Raw genomic sequence first — 18,204 nt, 5'->3', positions numbered from 1 at the left:
ATTATTAATCTTAAATATTGTTAAATTAAATCAGATACTATTAAATATATAATACTGAAATATCACATATATTAGAGAGAGAGAGAGTGAGACACCACATCTTCGTGATCCATTCATCTGTTGATGGACATCCCGGTTCTTTCCAGTTGGGCTATTGTGGACGTTGCTGCTGTAAACATTCGGGTGCACATGCCCCTTCGGATCACTGCATTCGTATCTTTACGGTAAATATCCAGTAGTAGGACTGCTGGGCTGTAGAGTAGCTCAATTTTCAACTTTCTGAGGACCCTCCATGCTGTTTTCCAGAGTGGCCGCACCAGCTCGCATTCCCACCAGCAGTGCAGGAGGCTCCCCTTCCTCCGCATCCTCGCCAGCATCTGTCGTTTCCTGAGTGGTTGATTTTAGCTATTCTGGCTGCTGTGAGGTGGGATCTCATTGTGGCTTTGATCTGTATATCCCTGATATCGAGTGATGTGGAGCACGTTTTCATGCATCTTTTGGCCATCTGGAGAAGTGTCTTCTTTGGAGAAGTGTCTGTTCACCGGAAGCTCCTTTATCCCAGCCTGGCGCGGACGTGGTGCAGGAAGAGGGAGTCGAGGATCCGGGCAACCCCACTGCCGCCAGCGACAGCATCTCCACCTGCCGGTGCCTGTTGCGGGGCTGGGTGGCCAGGCATGGTCCACAAGGTGGTGGCAGCCAGCACGACCTCGGAAGGGGCTGGGAGAGTGAGCGTTCCCGCTGCCTAAAGGAGGGGGCTCTTCTGGCCTAGCGGCAGCAGGAGCCACACAATGAAAACCGGGGAGGCCAGAATCCAGGGACAGGGGTGAGTCAGCAAGTGCATCAAGCCGGGGCTGAGCCTGGGGCAGGGGGTGGGGGGCAGTGCACATGGAGGCCAGGGGCCCTTGGGGAGACAGCGGAGACAATGTCGTGGGAGAGGGCGGGGCGCGCAGCAGGGAGCCCCCAGGAAAGGGCTGAAGACAGCAGATTCCGGGTGGCATGGGAGCCCGCGTAAGGGGAGCAGTGAGGTTCACAGGTTCGAGGCCATGAAGGACTTCCTTCCCTCACCCGGGCGCTTCTAATGGGGTGGCTCTGCGCTTTGCCTGTCCTTCCCTTAGTTACAAGGAGTATTTATCTCACATCGTCATTTCCTTTCTGCGGGTCTGCTCAGGGCGGTTTCCACTTGTTAACAGGCAGGTTCTGGGAACAGCGAGCTCCAGGGAGTGGGGTGGGGGCTTCACAGTGCCAGCCGTGGAGGGGGCCGCCTCTGACAGCTGTGTTCCAGGAGATGGGGCAGCGACTGCCCTAAAGCTCGATGGACATGATGACAATTTTAAGAGTTCCTCTAACTAGGAACTCCCCGAGTCTCAGGGTTATGGAGGAGGGCATTTCTGCCAAGACTAGAGACCTTAGCTCAAAGGAATGACAGGCTCAGGGCAGTGAACCTCCAGCCCAGCTCCTCTCAGAGCGGCAATGTGGCAGGCAGAATTCAAAGGCCCCCAAGGATGCCTGCACTCCGGGACATACCCTGTGTAATCCAAGAAGGGAAGGGGCTTTACAGCCACAATAAAGTTATTTATACGTAATTACAGGAGGCATAAAGGGAGATTATGTGGGGTGAGACCTACTGAATCAGGTGGGCCCTTGGAAGAAGAGGTTCCTTTCTAAAGGAAGAGATCATAGCGTGAAAGACGTTCCGTGCAAGGGAGACTGTTTGCCGCAGAAGGGCCACATGCCAAGGGATGTGGCTGCTCTGTGGGAGCATATCATAAAAGACAGAGAAAACCTCCAAAGTCACAAGATAAAAATGACTTCTTGCACGTGAGGAAACCCAGTAAGATCAACACCTAACTTCTTGACAGAAACAATGGAGGCAGCAAACAATGACATGACACTTCCAGTCCTTCTTTCAATGACTTGAGCAAGAATCCTAAATTCTGGAAAGTGACCTCTGGGAAATTAAGGTAAAATAAAGGCAGTCCATGACAAAGATGGAGAATTTCCTGCTAGAAGACCTGCCTTACAAAAAAATATTTTAAAAAGTTCTTCACAAGACGGAGGCATGGAAGGTCCAGAACTCGCCTCCTTCCAAGGACGCAACAAATTCACATCTACATGTGGAGGGGCCTCCTCAGAAACAGCCCTCAGAAGTGGACGAACAGAGCCTCCGCAACGCAGGACAAAAAGAGACCTGGGTACACGTGGGGCACCTGGGTGGCTCAGTCGGTTGAGCATCTACCTTCGGCTCAGGTCATGATCCCGGGGTCCTGGGATCGAGCCCCACGTGGGGCTCTCTGCTCCGCGAGGGGTCTGTTTCTTCCTCTCTCTGCCTCTCCCCCTGCTTGTGTGCAAAGGAAACCATCACAGAAAGGAAAAGGCAATGTCCTGAACAGGAGAGGATATTTACAAGTCCCCCACCTGATATGGGGTCGATATTCGGAATACACAAAAACTCATGCAACTCAACAACAACAACAAACCCACCAAGCAACCTGATGAAAAAACGGGCAGACACTTTTCCCAAGACATGCGGACGACCAACAGACACATGAAAGGACATTTGACATCAGCCGATTGTCAGGGAAACGCAAAGCAAAGCCACAGGGAGACGTCACCTCCCGCCTGTTAGATCAGCGGTGTGGGAAACACGGGGAAAGAGCAGGCGTGGGCGGCCGCGTGGGCGAAGGGAACCCTCGTGTGCTGCTGGCGGGGTGCTAACCGGTGCGGCTGCTGCGGAAAACAGCACGGACTTTCTCAGAAAAGGAAGAACAGAAATGCCCTATGACTCAGGCAGTCCACTCCTGCGTATTTCGGAGAAAACAGAATCCCGGATTCCACCCGCTGTCTGCACCCGGGGTGGGGTGGGGCGTCCGAGCAGCACCATCGACACAGTGAGACACGGCCCGCGCCCGTCGCGGAGGAGCGGACAGAGGGGGCGGCTCACACCCACACACTGTCTCGCTCACTCGCTCGCACACCCACACACTCACTGGCTCACTCACACTCTCGCACACTCGCTCGCACACACCCCGTAGAGCATCACTCAGCCAGAAACTAGAATGAGAGGCCACTGTCTGTCACCACACGGATGGCCCTTGAGGGAGTGACCGCGCGGAGCCAGAGGAGGAGGAAGGAACGTGGGATCTCGGCACACGCGGAAACAAGCTCAGGGAGACGGGCCCGCCGGAGCCAGCCGCGGCCCGCGTGGGGCGGGGTTGGGGGGCGCAGTGAGTCGGCTGCAGCCGCGGTGGCCTCCCGGTGGGGACCCCGCTGCGGCGAGCGCGGGTGTGAGACAGGGGTCGCAGGCTCACTCAGGAGGTTGTCGACCAATTTTACCTCCATTTCAGCCAAAGGAAAAGTCCTTAGGTGAGCAGCGGTCCCCTCTGACCGTCGCTGAGGTCCAGGTCCCCGGTGCGGCCGGCAGGGCCCTGGGCGACGCCCCGCTGCGGCTTAGGGAAGCCACTCACTGGGCAGCACCGCGGACGCCACCTGGAGCCCAGCACATGCTGTCCTCTTGACGGACCGGCGCCTCGAGGCCAAGCCGGGGACCCCGCGTGGACACACGGGCGCTGAGCCTCCCAGCCCCCACGGAAGCAGGCGCGCCCGCCTTGCCAGAGGACGCGTGGCCGCTGACCCAGCAGCCACACGGAGACTCGCCCGGGGCCCTCCCGCAGGAAAGGAGGCCCAGGCATCATCCCTTGGCGTGGGAACCGGCGCTGTCCCTTATTTTGACCAGAAGAATGTGGCTGAAGTGACAGCACGCCTCCATCCAGCCTCGACCTTGAGGGCCAGGACTTCCGGGACAGCTCGGTGACCCTCACTCTGGACTTGGACCAAAGGGCGCGCAGCGTGTGTGGGAGGTGGTCTGCTGTCTGGGCCGGGCCTGCGGCAGGACCTGGCACTGGTACCAGAACCTCCCCGCTCCCAGCCCGGTTCCCAGTCCTGGAGGCTGCACCACGAGGGCCCGTGGCCAGCCGCTGGGCGGAGGGGCCTGCCGGGCAGGACGAGCCAGGCCTGCCATGCCCCAGCACCCGCCGGCAGAGCCGGGGCCGCTGCTCCCGGAGGAGCCGCCTCCCCCGCACGCTGCCCCCGGGAGGAGGTGGCCTGGACGTTGGCGCTGATGGTGGTATGTCGGGGACGTGGAGATCATCTCGGCGACAGAGGACGGAAAGGGTCTCAGCACAGGCTGAAGGCTTGAACCGCAAGCACCACGCTATGGGGGCCGAAGCTTGGGCGGAGTCTCGGGGATTAAAATCGAGGTGTTCACAAGCACGTTCCTTCCAGAGGTTCCGGGGGAGAATTCTCGGGGCGCCGCATTCCTGTGCTTGTTGGTCTCTGTCCCCACCGTCACTCGCCTTCTCTTCTCTAACCGAACCCCCGTCCGCTTCCATCTCGCAAAGACGATCGTGATGACATCGAGGGCCAAGACAGTCTACCCGTCTCCACTGAACCATATCCACAAGCTTCCTTTTGCCCTAGAAAGTACCGTTCACAGCTTTCAGGCCTGGGCTCTGGGTCTCTGGAGGGGATTCCTGTTGTGCCCCAATAATGGGTCCGTGATCAAAGGAGCGAGACTGATACAAAGCGAAGGTCAAGCAAAGCTTTATTTCATGCCAAGCATGAAGAATCTAACCGAATGTTCGGGGCCACACCTCTTCCAAGAGAGGGCGACCCCTCTCTGTTTCACAGACTGGCTTCGAAGGGCAAAGGCCATGCGGTCGGGCCTGGCCACACACAGGTGACCGATGAGATTGTAACACACACAGGAAAGTCCACAGTGATGCAGGTGACCAGTGGAGTTACAATTGACCCTAGTAGACATTTGACCCAGCCTATCACACCTTGGCTGGGATTGGCGCCAAAAGGGCTCTCAAAGGGCGGGGCCCATACTCCTTGGTAACCAGGGAGACAGTACGCATCCCCCACTGATCCGCTGTCTCCACCTGGCCTGACCCACCCTTGTATCTGGGCGTTGTGACCTGGAGCTGGTTTCTAGGACCTGTTTTTAAGTGAATCCCCCGTGGGAAGGGGAGCAGGGACAGTTTAACTTTAATGAAAGCCTTTTGCTAAATAGGTCCTTACAATTCCTCAGCCCACCACACCGCAGGACACGAGGCCTTCTCCAGCCACACAAGAACGGTCAGCAGCGATGCTGCCTCCCTGGCTGGGGGAGCCTAAGCCCCAGCTGTGCTGACCCAGACTGGGCTCCTAGGAAGCCAGGCTTCCATCAAAGACGGGGTGGGGTGGGGGTCAGTAAAGCTCACAAAGCAGCTCTACAGGGTTCCCCCGTGAGCAGCACTGGCCACTGGGCAGCACAGTACTGGCTGAGCCTCATCTGGAGGGCCCAGCAGAGGAGTCCCACGGGCCTGCACCGCTGAGCTCGTGATGTGGGACTCACCATCGTCCCAAGTCCCCCATCAGCCTAATGGAAAAGTGACCGTCTGCGGAGGGCCCTGCACATTCCCAGCTGGTTACTGGCCCCCTGGTGGGGGGGCCACCATTGGGATATGTCTGTGCTATCTTCAGGGGTCAGGTCTCTGGGGACAGGCTCACTGGGATGTCAAGAGGCTCACCCCTCATTCACACAGCCCCTTCCCGGGGCAGGGGGGCTTGGTAGAGCATTTATAAGGCCGCATTTTGTAAAATCTGCAATAGTAAAATAATCACCATCAGTTCAAGCTCCCTTCCCATGGCGACGGCCTCTGTGCTGCATGAGCTGGAGGGGCTGCTTGGAAAGAGGGCCTGGGCTGCGTTTGCGGGGGGGTTAGTGGGAACAGCCACTTCCTGGAATCCCTAAGCTGTTGCCTCCAGGGACACACCTGCCTCCCTCTACGCTGTGCGCCGGGGCACCTTGGGCAGCTGAGTTGGCCAATGGGTGTCATCAGTTCAAACCATGTCTAAGGTTGTTTAGTCACAAACAAGAAAACCATGAAGGCCCTGAAACCTCAGGGCTCACATGTACACGAAACTTGACAGAGGGCTCCTCAAATTTAATGATCCTAAAAACTGACACCCTATTACCCACAGGAGCTGTTCCCTGAAAATAACTTTTCTAAGCTATAGTAAAAAGAAGCTTTAATCAAACATGTTAGAAAAGAGACTTCTCTCTGTATGTACACATCACACAACTGTTGTCATTTTACTTGTAGTCATCTCCACACCCAATGTGGGGATCAAACTCACAGGCCTGAGATCAAGAGTCACGTTCTCCACCAGCGGAGCCCGCTGGTGGTCACCCTAACAGGCCATCAGAGCGTGCATCCAAAAAGCATAAGGAAAGCGTGTTAGAGAAATATTTCAGAAGGGAAATTCATGACATTATGTGGGTTCCCTGTGTTTTGTGATGTTTGTGATGCTGCTCAACTCTGAACAATTTATGCTACGTGGTAGGGTTTCTTTTCTCACTCTGTTCGCTTGATTTCGAACACATGACTTCACCTTCTGTTTTGGGAAACAGCACTCTGCAGGAAGGAGGCACACAGCAGGGCTAAGAGCGCTCTCCTTTGTGAGATGCGCTCGCTCCCATTAGCAGATGCGCTCGCTCCCGTTAGCCGGTCCCTGGGGGCTTCAGTCTGGGGACGGTTCCGCCATTCCTGAGGAGTGGCTCACTGAGCCTGCTCTGCGCAAACCAGTACGAGGGCTTGTCCCCCGCTCCGGCCTTCCTCGGACCTCTGGCGTCGGGGTACGTGCTAGATGGAGGGCGCCTCCCTGCCCAGCCTCAGTATGGAGTCTCCCACGCACTGTCACCCCTGGATCCTGGGGGGTATAATGTGTTGTGTGGAGAAGGTTCTGGAAGCTGTGCTTGGTTCCCTAACTTTGCCACATGAACCTTACTCCTTTGCTGATTTGGATCACTGTCCTTTCTCTGTAATAAATCTCAGGCTCGGGGCGCCTGGGTGGCTCAGTGTGTTAAGCAGCTGCCTTCGGCTCAGGTCGTGATCTCAGGGTCCTGGGATCGAGTCCCGCATCGGGCTCTCTGCTCAGCGGGGAGCCTGCTTCCTCCTCTCTCTCTGCCTGCCTCTCTGCCTACTTGTGATCTCTCTCTGTCAAATAAATCAATAAAATTAAAAAAAAAAAAATCTCAGGCTCGAGTTCAACACCTCTGAGCAAGTTGCCGCGTCCGGAGCGGTCCTAGGGTCCCAAACGTAGCCCCCAGATCTGCATACGTGTGAGCCGCAGCCCTGGATCTACCCATGGGTACAGCACAGGGTCAGAGAATCGACGGGGCAGGAGTGGCCCACTGAAGTGCTCGTGCTGCCGGGTTGGAGGTCTTAGTTCCCGGGGGGCAGAGGGACACTCCCACCAAGGGACACAAGAAAGGTTCCACTGGCCTGGGGGGAGCAGCCACCACCCGGCCACTTTGGGCCCTGGGCTCCTTAGGCCCCGGACCAGTATCACGGATTGTCCTGGGCAACTAGTGTCACTGCTTTGCAGGAGAGTGTGGGACACCTGCGGGACTCCCACCTGCACCAGTGGACAGCCACCGCGGCACTGACCCGATTAGAAGGGGGACAACACAGGCTCAACCTGCTGAGGGGAAAAGCCCCAGTCACCCCCCCGCCCCCAATAACCAGCCAGAGATCTGAGGGTGGGTGGATGGCAGGGGGTGAGTCCCGAGGACGCCGGCCATCCCGGCCTCAGACGGGGGCAGGTGCAGGGGCGTGGCTGGCTCCCCGCCCTCACGCTGCATTCAGCTCGGAGACCCCCTCGAAGGGGACACTGTGCTGGCAGGACTGGGCTCTTGCCTGCTGCAGTGTGTCGGGCCTACCTGCTCTTATGTCCTGATGTTGGTCTGGCCTCTCTTGAGGGTCAAGGCCGGTGTTGCCCTCCCTGGAGCCCGAGCAGAACTTTGTGACCACCTCCACCCACAGAGGCTGCTGGGAATAACACTATACGATTTCCGAGGCTTGGTCTTAAAACAGCGAATGTGCCTACCTTGTTGTCTTCTGAGGTCAGCTGGAGGTCACCTTCCAGGAAGCACTGGCTGCGCGGACAGGCCATGCCCCAGCGCCGTCTCCGGTCCGGATCAATAGCCGGCATCAGTCACCGAAGACATGGAAGAGGAAGCCCTCAGGACCAGAGCTGTCGCCATCTGCCGTGCCCACCAGCAGGAAAGATGCTGAGTGCAAACCACCTCGATGGGCCTAGACAAGCCCCAGGACTGCAAGACTTAATGACATGATTATGCTTTGTTACTCGATGTGGCTGAGGTTACCCAGCATGAGACACACAAGCCCCGCTAGACCCGTCCTGGAAGCAGCAAGCACGTCTTCATTTCGAAGGGGAACAAGGCCCATTTTATTTCTTTACTTATTTTACTTATTTTGAAGATTTTATTTATTTATTTGTGAGAGGGAGAGAGAGAGAGCACACAAGCAGGGGGAACAGCAGGCACAGCAGGCAAGGGAGAAGCAGACTCCTCACTGAGCAGGGAGCCCGATGCAGGACTTGATCCCAGGACCCCGGTGATCATGATCTGAGCCGAAGGCAGGTACCCCCCCAGAAGAGAAATTATTAAATTTCCTACTATCTAGAACCCATTGACAAGTCCTTGGAACAGGCAGAGCGACTTTCCTCTAGGGGCTCAGCTGCCTCGATGCTGACACTTTGCTAAAGGCAAGAGGCAATCCTAGCCCAACCCCCAGGATCCCGTAAGTCTACTTCAACATATAAAAATTTGGGGCGCCTGGGTGGCTCAGTGGGTAAGCATCTATCTTCGGCTCAGGTCATGGTCTCAGGGTCCTGGGATCGAGACCCACAGGGAGCCCCACGTTGGGCTCCCTGCTCAGTGGGGAGCCTGCTTCCCCCTCTCTCTCTGCCTGCCTCTCTGCCTGCTTGTGATCTCTGTCTGTGTCAAATAAATAAATAAATAAATAAAATCTTCTTTAAAAATACTGATGCATAGTTTGTATTGTACACGTGCAAGCTCATATTCTTTTTATTTTTTTAAAGGATTTTATTTATTCATTTGGCGGAGAGAGAGTGCACAGAGAGGTGAAGCAGAGGAAGAAGCAGACTACGTGCTGAGATCCCTTGGCAGGACTCACTCCCAGAACTCCAAGATCATGACTTGAGCCAAAGGCAGAAGCTTCACCATCTAAGCCGCTCAGGCACCCCTCATATTCTCTTTAGATAGTAGGAAAGACGTTAGGGTTGGAAGGACCTGGCCAAGAAAGAATTCTTTTTTTTTTTTTTTAATTTATTTATTTGACAGAGAGCAAAAGTAGGCAGAGACGCAGGCAGAGAGAGGAGGAAGCAGGCCTCCTGCTGAGCAGAGAGCCCGATGCCAGGACTCTGGGAACATGACCTGAGTGGAAGGCAGAGGCTTTAATCCACTGAGCCACCCAGGCGCCCCAAGAAAGAATTCTTGAAATGTCTTTGGTGCAAAAAGGTGGTTTTATTAAAGCACCGGGGTGGGATTGGGGGCAGGTACAGCTGCACTGGGGTCCTGGGGAGGGGCCCCTATATATTTCCAAGTCGGGAGGGGTTAGGGAGAGTGCGGGCCTCCCAGGTATTTTGGGAACAAGGTTTCCAGGACCCTGAGGGGGCAGCTCTAGCGAGGAGAAGGTCATGCACTACTGTTCCATGAAAACTCAGTCCTGAGACCTTTCGGATGTCTCTCGGTGCGTGTATGCTTGCGGCGATGATGGCCACCACGTATCTTGGGGTTTAGAGATAAAGGAAGTTTCCAGAGGAATTTTTATGTTTTTATTTTTATTTTTATTTTTTTAAAGATTTTATTTATTTACTTGAGAGAGAGACAGTGAGAGAGAGCATGAACGAGGAGAAGGTCAGAGAGAGAAGCAGACTCCCCATGGAGCTGGGAGCCTGATGTGGGACTCGATCCCGGGACTCCAGGATCATGACCTGAGCCGAAGGCAATCATCCAACCAACTGAGCCACCCAGGCGTCCCGGTTTTTTTTTTTTTTTTTAAGACTTTTTATTTATTTGACAGACAGAGATCACACGTAGGCAAGAGAGGCAGGCAGAGAGAGAGGAGGAAGCAGGCTCCTGCTGAGCAGAGAGCCCGATGCCGGGCTCCATCCTGATGAAGTTCTAGAACCTAGGTGAGGTTCGGTGGGCTGAGTTCAGAGCCGATGACCAAGAAAGAATTCTTGAGACATCTTTGGTGCAAAATGGTGGTTTATTAAAGCATAGGGACAGGACCCGTGGGCAGGAAGAGCTGCTGCTGCCCCGGGTTGTTGAGGGTAGGCAGGTTACACACCTTGTGGTTGGGGGAAGGTGACGGGAAGGGAGGTTTCAGCAGAGTTTTCATATGTTAAAGAGGGCCTACAAGGTGCGGGGGTGGGGGGTCTTGCCCTTGTGGCTTGATCAGTGTCGTCTTTAGGTCAGCCATTAACATCAAGATAGTTGGGAGATCCTTGGTGGGTGTTACGATCCTGCTGTCACTTACATTCCCTTCTACCTCAGCCTCCTCCAGTTTCGTTTATGGTGGGCAGGGAGACATGAGGGCTTCAGGAACCGAGAGTTACTTGCCTCCGGAAATCTGTGCTGGTGATAAGGGAACCTCCCTGTTTGTAGATCTCAGGACATCTGCAGAGCAAGGGAGACTGCTGTCCCGCAGGATTGCGATCCCTGCAAGTCAACTAGTTATCGTTGTACGGCGGTCAGGGGTGCCTGAGGAAGGCCACACAGATTACGGAGGGGAGCGGGTGCAGAGGGGTGCGAGGCGCCAGCTTCTGCTGTCCTCAGCCCGCCTCCTGCTCCCTCATCAATCCCAGGACCCCGAGACCATGACCCCAGCGGAAGGCAGAGGCTTAACCCACTGAGCCCCCCAGGCGCCCCACGTAAACACCGAAGTGTAAGGACAAAACACAACGCAGCCTCAGCTTGGGAGAATGAATGCACTGATGGCTGCAGAAGAACGAGAAACCATCAGAGACAGGACGCGGCTTCCTCCGAGCTGCGACCGCCCACCGGACCCACCAGGAGCCTGCAGGCAGGCCCAGCCGCAGAGAGCGGGCGGCAGCCCGAGCCCGCCGGTCGCAGGTGCAGGCGCGGGGCGGGGCGGAGCGGGCGCAGGCGCAGGCGCAGGCGCGGGGGGGCGGGGCGGGGCGGGGCGGGCGCAGGTGTGGGGGCGGGGCGGGCACGACCGGCGCAGGCGCAGGGGCTCGGTGGGGGCGGGGCCAGCGGGGCGCAGGCGCGTGGGGTAGAAGCCGGGGAGGGCCCGGGCAGGACGAGAACCGCCCCCACGACGAACCCGAGGGGGCGCGACGGGGGCAGTTCTTTCCCGAGCCCATCTCCACCTCTGGCCGCCGTGGGCCCGCTCCCCACAACGGCCGCAGGCACCGTCTTCCTCCCCTGGCTCAGCACCGCCGAAGATCCTCGGGGCCGGAACGGAGGGAAGCGGCGCCGCGGGGGAGCGTCGTTTCCCAGGACCAGAGGTGGGCGGCGGGGGGCCGCCGGGCCCCCTGGGGGAACCCTAGTTCTCCGGGGCCGAAAGTGGGCGCCGGACCGCCGGAAACCGCGGGCGCCGGCGGCCGGAAGTGCGGGTCAGAGCCGCCGGGAACTGTGGTCCGGCGGGAGACGGAAGCGCGGCCCGCGGCCCGGCGCCATGGCGGGCCTAGAGCTCCTGTCGGACCAGGGCTACCGCGTGGACGGACGCCGCGCCGGCGAGCTGCGCCGGATCCAGGCGCGGATGGGCGTGTTCGCGCAGGCCGACGGCTCGGCCTACATCGAGCAAGGCAACACCAAGGCGCTTGCGGTGGTCTACGGGCCGCACGAGGCGAGTGGGGCGCGCGAGCCGGGCGGGGCCGGGGCCTCGGGGGGCCGGGCCGGGCCGGGCCTCGGGGGGCCGGGCCGGGCCGGGCCTCGGGGGGCCGGGCCGGGCCGGGCCTCGGGGGGCCCGGCCGAGCCTCGGGGGGCCCGGCCGGCGCGCGCCTCCGTTCGCCCAGCCCCTGCTCGGGGCCGCCGCGGCGCACTCGGAGTCGAAGCCGGAGCCCCTGCAGCGTGCGGCGGCGCGTCCCTCCGGCGCACGACCCTGGCCGTTCCGCTGGCGCCGGGCGCGCCCTCCGCTCCCCTCCGCTCCCCTCCGGGCCGGCGCCGTCCTCGGGCTGCACCTGATTTGCGTGGCGAGCGGCTCCGCGGCCACCCGCGCTTCCCTGCCTCTCCCTGCCCAGTCACCGCGGGCGTCCGTTCCGGGAGCCCCTCGCTGGACGCCTCCGTGGGCCGTCAGCGCCCTGAGGACGGGGCCGGGAATGAACCTCCCGGCTCTACCGCCGCGTCTCCATTGGCGGAGAAGGGAGGAGCGAGGCGGGTTTGCGGGGCGGAGGGCTGCTCGCGGGGAGGCGCGGAAGGACTCCAGGGGGGACCCGGTCGTCTCAGGGAAGCAGCAGCTCGCCGCTCGGTCGGTCGGGGACACTGTTGAGGGTTTTATGTCGCCCGTGGCGGGGAAGCTTGCGAGGCAGCGGAGCAGACGGCGTCGGAGCTGGGCTTTGCGAACCTAGCAGCTGTCGCTACCAGTGGAGAACGGCCGGGAGGGCGTGAGGCAGGGAAGAAACGGGGAGGCCTGGCTAAGAGAAATGCTGTCCAGGCGCGGTGGTGGCTTAGAGACTGGCCACGCAGCCCTCCCGCAGGCTGCTTTGCAGGTAAAGTAGGAGGGTGAGAGGGAAGCTGAGGCCTGGGTCTGAGCCAGAGGAAGGTGTAGTGGGAGCTGGGGAGCAATGAGCCCGGCTTACGTGCCCTTCCTCCCCCAGATCCGGGGCTCCCGAGCACGAGCCCTGCCAGACAGGGCCCTGGTGAACTGTCAGTATAGTTCTGCGACCTTCAGCACAGGTGAACGCAAGCGGCGACCCCATGGGGACCGTAAGTCCTGTGAGATGGGCCTGCAGCTGCGCCAGACCTTCGAGGCGGCCATCCTCACACAGCTGCACCCACGCTCCCAGATTGATATTTACGTGCAGGTGAGCAAGCAGCAGCCGTCAGCCCCGGGAGGGAGAGGGGCCCGGGCGGGGAGGGTTTGGGAGCCAGGGGTCAGGAGCCTAATGGACGGATGCCACGGGGGCTACTGCAGGTGCTGCAAGCAGATGGCGGGACCTACGCAGCTTGTGTGAACGCAGCCACGCTGGCAGTGCTGGACGCTGGAGTACCCATGCGGGACTTTGTGTGCGCCTGCACCGCTGGCTTTGTGGACAGCACAGCCCTGGCGGACCTCAGCCATGTGGAAGAGGCCGCTGGCGGTCCCCAGCTGGCCCTGGCCTTGCTGCCGGCCTCAGGCCAGATTGCGCTGCTTGAAATGGATGCCAGGCTCCACGAGGACCACCTAGAGTCGGTGCTGGAGGCCGCTGCCCGGGCTGCCCGGGATGTGCACACACTGCTGGACCGTGTGGTTCGACAGCATGTCCTTGAGGCCTCTGTTTTGTTAGGGGACTGAACATCTGCACCCCCGCCCCCCGTTCCAGAATAAAACCCACACACAGTGTGCTGAACTTTGATCTCCCATGGCGCTTCCACACCCTCAGAGCCTGGCCTGGTGCTTGCAACCGGCGGGTGACTCGGGACCGTCCCTGTCCCCCACACATGAAGGACCTCCTGCTTGCAGTGTCAAGAGTCACAGCCCAAAGAAGGGGGGGGCGTGTCCCAGGTCGGACAGAGCAGTTGTGCCAGGAAAAGCTCAAGGCCGCTGAGCAGTGAGGTGCAGCCTGGCGTAATGAGCCCAGCCATCGGACGGGGATGGGTGTCTGTCCCGCCAGCACATCTGGGGCCCGCCATGGCGATGTGGGGGCCATGTCTCACATCTTCCGGACTGTGGCTTGGACCGAATGGCCCCTTCCACCCTAGGAGCCCTTTGGGCCTACATAGTCCCGGACTCCAGCAAAAGCACAACAGATCCAAGTTCTCACCTGGGGGGAGGAGGCAGGTCTTCTCTCCACACCTGCGCCCCGAGCACCAGCCCCCTGCAGCCCTCCCCGCACACCTCCCGACCTGAACTGGGGTGCTCCCCGCTTTTGCTCCACATACCCCAGTTCCTTTGAAACCCGTTTTGACCAAGAGTACCATCTGCACTTTGCTGCCTGTGGTCATCTGACCCTGATGACCTCGGCGCTGCGTCCCCACGGGGATGTCCCTTGCGCACTCGCTGCCGTTAATGACCAACATCCAGAGGAAAGAGTCTGCCGGCGCCCCGGGGCGCTCGACCTGGCTCTGCCCCGCCAGCCCGGGCGGCCGCCGGTCGCCGTGCGCGTCCTGAAGGCGCGCCCCCCCGGGGACCGCGCGGCGGGGCGGGCGGGGAAGCGCACCGCCTCTGCTCGGAGCATGCGCGGCGGCGCGAGGGCCGTCGGGACCGGAAGTGCGGGCGGGCGCGGAGCGGAGCGGCGGCTGGACGGGAGCGCGGCCCCGGGCCCGCGGCTGGAGCTGGCGGCCGAGCGCGGCCCCGGAGCCGCCCATCCCCGCCATGGGCCTCCTGTCGGACCCGGTTCGCCGCCGCGCGCTCGCCCGCCTCGTGCTGCGTCTCAACGCGCCGCTCTGGTGAGCGCGGGGCCCGGGGCGGGATCCGCAGGGCCCGGGGCTCGGGGGGCCGGCGCCCCCGTACCCCCGCGGGCTGCTGGCGCCCGCGTCTCGGCGCCCACGGGGCTCGCTCGGGGCGTCGGGCCCGCGGCTCAGCTCCCCCGTCCGACGTCCGGAGCGCCTGGACCCCGGGGCCGGGTCCCTCCGACACGCCCCTCCGTCCCCGGTGCAGCGCGGGGAGGCCCGGGCCCGCAGCGCGCGGACCCGCTAACGCTCCGGGGCGCCGTCGCCCCCTCTCCCCGCAGCGTGCTGAGCTACGCGGCGGGCGTCGCCTGGTTCCTGGCGCTGGCTTTCCCGCCGCTGACCCAGCGCACGTACATGTCGGAGAACGCCATGGGCTCCACCATGGTGGAGGAGCAGTTCGCGGGCGGGGACCGTGCCCGGGGCTTGGCCCGAGACTTCGCGGCGCACCGCAGGAAGTCGGGGTGAGCCGCACAGCTGCGGGCGTGGGGAGGTGGTGGTGGCCAAGGCCAGGGAGCTCTGCCGAGCGGCTCTCCTTGTGTCCCTAGGGCTCTGCCAGTGGCGTGGCTGGAGCGCACGATGCGGTCAGTGGGGCTGGAAGTGTACACGCAGAGCTTCTCGCGGAGGCTGCCCTTTCCTGATGAGACCCACGAGCGCTACGTATTGTGGGGGAGAGGAGTGCCTGGGACCAAAACGCGCCTGGGGAGGGTGGCTTGGGGCCGGGAAGCCCGGCGGTGGCATGTCCCGGGCCCGGGAAATCCCTGGTGGGCAGTCTAGGGCGACGAGGGAGGGCAGCCCTCCGGGGTAGGATGGTGCTAAGTCTTCCCCATGCCGTGTCCAGATGGTGTCTGGTACCAACGTGTACGGCATCCTGCGGGCCCCGCGCGCTGCCAGCACCGAGTCCCTGGTGCTCACCGTCCCCTGTGGCCCGGACTCTACCAACAGCCAGGCAGTGGGGCTGCTGCTGGCACTTGCTGCCCACTTTCGGGGTGAGGCTTGGGGGCTGCTGCGGGCAGGGGACGGTTTGGCCCCTGTCTCAGGCCCTGCTGACCTAGTTTTCGGTGTCCAGGGCAGATTTACTGGGCCAAAGACATCATCTTCCTGGTGACAGAACAAGACCTTCTGGGTACAGAGGCTTGGCTGGAGGCCTACCACGACGTCAACGTCACCGGTGGGTCGTCTTGCCCCGGTCCCTCTCTCCGAACCGCTGTCCTCGGCGGCCCTCCATAGGCAGCTCCTTCCCCTGCTCCCACAGGCATGCAGTCGTCCCCTCTGCAGGGCCGGGCGGGGGCCATCCAGGCAGCCGTGGCTCTGGAGCTGAGCAGTGATGTGGTCACTAGCCTCGATGTGGCTGTGGAGGGGCTCAACGGGCAGCTGCCCAACCTCGATCTACTCAACCTCTTCCAGACTTTCTGTCAGAAAGGGGGGCTGCTGTGTACGCTGCAGGGCAAGGTAAGGGGGGCTGCCTTCCGGGGAGGCCTGGGCTTCCCACGGGCTCCTCTCTGGGGGGCTTTTCTCACCCTGCCCCCAAACCCTCTAAGCTGCAGCCCCAGGACTGGACATCTGTCGACGGGCCGCTGCAGGGTCTGCAGACCTTGCTGCTTATGGTTCTGCAGCAGGCCTCCGGCCGCCCCCACGGCCCTCATGGCCTCTTCCTGCGCTACCGTGTGGAGGCCCTGACCATCCGTGGCATTAACAGCTTCCGACAATATAAGTATGACTTGGTGGCAGTGGGCAAGTAAGTAGCTATTGGCCCCCGCTTCCATGCTTGGGGTCGGGGAGGGGGTGGTCTGGGGGGGCCTGGCTGACCATGACGCTGCCCCATCCTGCCAGGGCCCTGGAGGGCGTGTTCCGCAAGCTCAACCACCTCCTGGAACGCCTGCACCAGTCCTTCTTCTTCTACCTGCTCCCGGCGCTGTCCCGCTTCGTGTCCATCGGTCTTTACATGCCTGCTGCCGGCTTTCTGCTCTTGGTCCTTGGTCTCAAAATATCCTCTGAACCCCCGTCTGCGTGTGGCCAGCCCAGGTCCTCTCCACTCTAGGCTGGGGAGAACCCTCCGTCCTTGGGGGAGTGGGAGTGAGCCCTGGGTCTGCTGCTGGGTATGTTCCATCACACCTGTCGTCAGGATCCTTGACTAGACCACGCTCTGGAGCTGTGGATGCAATTGCATGAGGCCGGAGTGGGCCCCGAGGAGCCTAGGGGGGCCACTGGACCTAGCCCTCCCGTCCTGCCAGCACAGGTGATGGTTCCCCCCACTCTTGCTCTTGGGGCGGGATTCCAGGCGAACGTCACTTCGGCAGCTCAGTCTCGATAGGTGGGGTGGTGGGGAGGACCCCTGGGGCTCCCTTGGCCCCACGGCCCACCTCTCGTTGTCTGTGCTGTTGTAGAGCGTCGGGCTGGCCTCGCTGGTGGCGCCCTTGCTGATCTCACAGGCCATGGGTCTGGCCCTCTACATCCTGCCGGTGCTGAGCCAACACGTGGCTACCCAGCACTTCCCGGTAGCCGAGGCCGAGGCCGTGGTGCTGACTCTGCTGGCCATCTACGCGGCAGGCCTAGCCCTTCCACATAGCACCCAGCGGTGAGGAGCTGGGCTGGGGGAGGGGTCAGGGGCACCCTGGCCACACAGGCCAGGCATCTGAGCCCCTTGTCCTGCAGGGTGGTGAGTGCACAGGCCCCAGACAGAGGCTGGATGGCACTGAAGCTGGTGGCCCTCATCTACCTGGCACTGCAGTTGGCCTGCATCACCCTCACCAACTTCTCGCTGGGCTTCCTGCTGGCCGCCACCATGGTGCCTGCTGCCGCGCTCACCACGCCCTCCGGGCCCCGGTACGTGCCTGCCTGCCCCTCCCCAAGCCCAGGGCCTGCGCTGCTTCCCACCACCATGCCCTCAACGGGATGCCCGTGCCCCCCCCCACCGCCCGCCCCGCCCTGAGCCCCACCTGGTGCTGCTTCTCCCCCCAGGCCCCTCTACGCTGCCCTGCTGGTGCTCACGAGCCCAGCAGCCACGCTCCTGGGCAGCTTGTTCCTGTGGCGGGAGCTGCAGGAGGCCCCGCTGTCCCTGGCCGAGGGCTGGCAGCTCTTCCTGGCGGCGCTGGCCCAGGGCGTGCTGGAGCACCACACCTACGGTGCCCTGCTCTTCCCCCTGTTGGCTCTGGGCCTCTACCCCTGCTGGCTGCTCTTCTGGAACGTGCTCTTCTGGAAGTGACATGCGGCTCACAGCCCTGCAGCGTCAGGACTGGGGTGGTGAACCCCTGCGTTGTCTCCTTGGGAAATAAAGAGTTTTGTTTCAGCTGCCCTTTGGTGCCACTGGCCAAGTGTCTGCTGTCCATGTGGGGCCCCCCAGCCCCTGGGCGAGAAGCTCTTCAGGAAGGCTTGGCCTTCCCAGATACTTCCTTCTCGGAGGGCCCTGCTGCCGGCAGGAGTGAGGGCGCGAGCCCCATGAGCCTCAGAGGAGAGCCTCGGGTGGACACTGGGCTCAGGACCTGGAAACGGCCCGTGCTGACTGTGCCCGGCCCCCGCCCCACGAGCGTCACGGTAGGAGGCAGGGTGCTGGGTAGGAGGAAATGATTGGGGCAGGGCTTGGGGCCTGAGGCGCTCTGGGTGCCCAGAGTCCACACTGCTCCGTCTGCAGTGCTGGAGTGGAAGGGGCAAAGGGGCCGGAGCTGGAGCCCTGCAGAGGCCTGTGGTGTGGGCGGGGCACCTCCCGGGGCCAGAACCTC

At 61.3% G+C, this 18,204-nt stretch overlaps 2 protein-coding genes and 1 long non-coding RNA gene across 4 annotated transcripts; all 3 read left to right on the top strand.

Moving 5' to 3' along the window:
- The first annotated feature begins 29 nt into the window (after positions 1 to 29).
- On the top strand, positions 30 to 1,583 carry LOC131826354 (uncharacterized). Its single transcript, XR_009351546.1, has 2 exons — positions 30 to 224; positions 307 to 1,583. It is a non-coding gene; the product is annotated as an uncharacterized LOC131826354 (long non-coding RNA).
- Positions 1,584 to 11,409: 9,826 nt separating this feature from the next.
- Positions 11,410 to 13,446, top strand: EXOSC4 (exosome component 4). 2 transcript variants are annotated; one of them, XM_059165485.1, is made up of 3 exons: positions 11,410 to 11,744; positions 12,715 to 12,921; positions 13,032 to 13,446. In XM_059165485.1, exons 1-3 carry the CDS (start codon positions 11,574 to 11,576, stop codon positions 13,389 to 13,391), a joined length of 738 nt encoding a protein of 245 aa, XP_059021468.1. In that variant the 5' UTR covers positions 11,410 to 11,573; the 3' UTR covers positions 13,392 to 13,446. The 2 variants fall into 2 exon arrangements, with proteins under 2 accessions (XP_059021468.1, XP_059021469.1); XM_059165486.1 differs by lacking the exon at positions 11,410 to 11,744 and adding an exon at positions 11,902 to 12,606.
- An 863-nt stretch (positions 13,447 to 14,309) lies between these two features.
- GPAA1 (glycosylphosphatidylinositol anchor attachment 1) lies at positions 14,310 to 17,780 on the top strand. The gene is made up of 12 exons (XM_059165464.1): positions 14,310 to 14,485; positions 14,770 to 14,949; positions 15,034 to 15,145; positions 15,327 to 15,474; positions 15,555 to 15,656; positions 15,741 to 15,937; positions 16,027 to 16,223; positions 16,319 to 16,472; positions 16,629 to 16,724; positions 16,873 to 17,063; positions 17,141 to 17,311; positions 17,447 to 17,780. Exons 1-12 carry the CDS (start codon positions 14,412 to 14,414, stop codon positions 17,688 to 17,690), a joined length of 1,866 nt encoding a protein of 621 aa, XP_059021447.1. The 5' UTR covers positions 14,310 to 14,411; the 3' UTR covers positions 17,691 to 17,780.
- The last annotated feature ends 424 nt before the right edge of the window (positions 17,781 to 18,204 follow it).

The sequence above is a fragment of the Mustela lutreola genome, chromosome 3 (genome assembly GCF_030435805.1).
Source record: "Mustela lutreola isolate mMusLut2 chromosome 3, mMusLut2.pri, whole genome shotgun sequence".
NCBI lineage: Eukaryota > Metazoa > Chordata > Mammalia > Carnivora > Mustelidae > Mustela > Mustela lutreola.
This window is presented reverse-complemented; position numbering and strand designations above follow the sequence as displayed.

Coding starts and splice junctions, on each gene's coding strand:
- EXOSC4 (XM_059165485.1), top strand. CDS start 11,574: ATGGCGGGCCTAGAGCTCCTGTCGGACCAGGGCTACCGCGTGGACGGA. Junction 11,745..12,714: donor TGGTCTACGGGCCGCACGAG/GCGAGTGGGGCG, acceptor TTCCTCCCCCAG/ATCCGGGGCTCCCGAGCACG. Junction 12,922..13,031: donor AGATTGATATTTACGTGCAG/GTGAGCAAGCAG, acceptor GGGCTACTGCAG/GTGCTGCAAGCAGATGGCGG.
- GPAA1 (XM_059165464.1), top strand. CDS start 14,412: ATGGGCCTCCTGTCGGACCCGGTTCGCCGCCGCGCGCTCGCCCGCCTC. Junction 15,146..15,326: donor ATGAGACCCACGAGCGCTAC/GTATTGTGGGGG, acceptor TGCCGTGTCCAG/ATGGTGTCTGGTACCAACGT. Junction 17,064..17,140: donor CTTCCACATAGCACCCAGCG/GTGAGGAGCTGG, acceptor CTTGTCCTGCAG/GGTGGTGAGTGCACAGGCCC.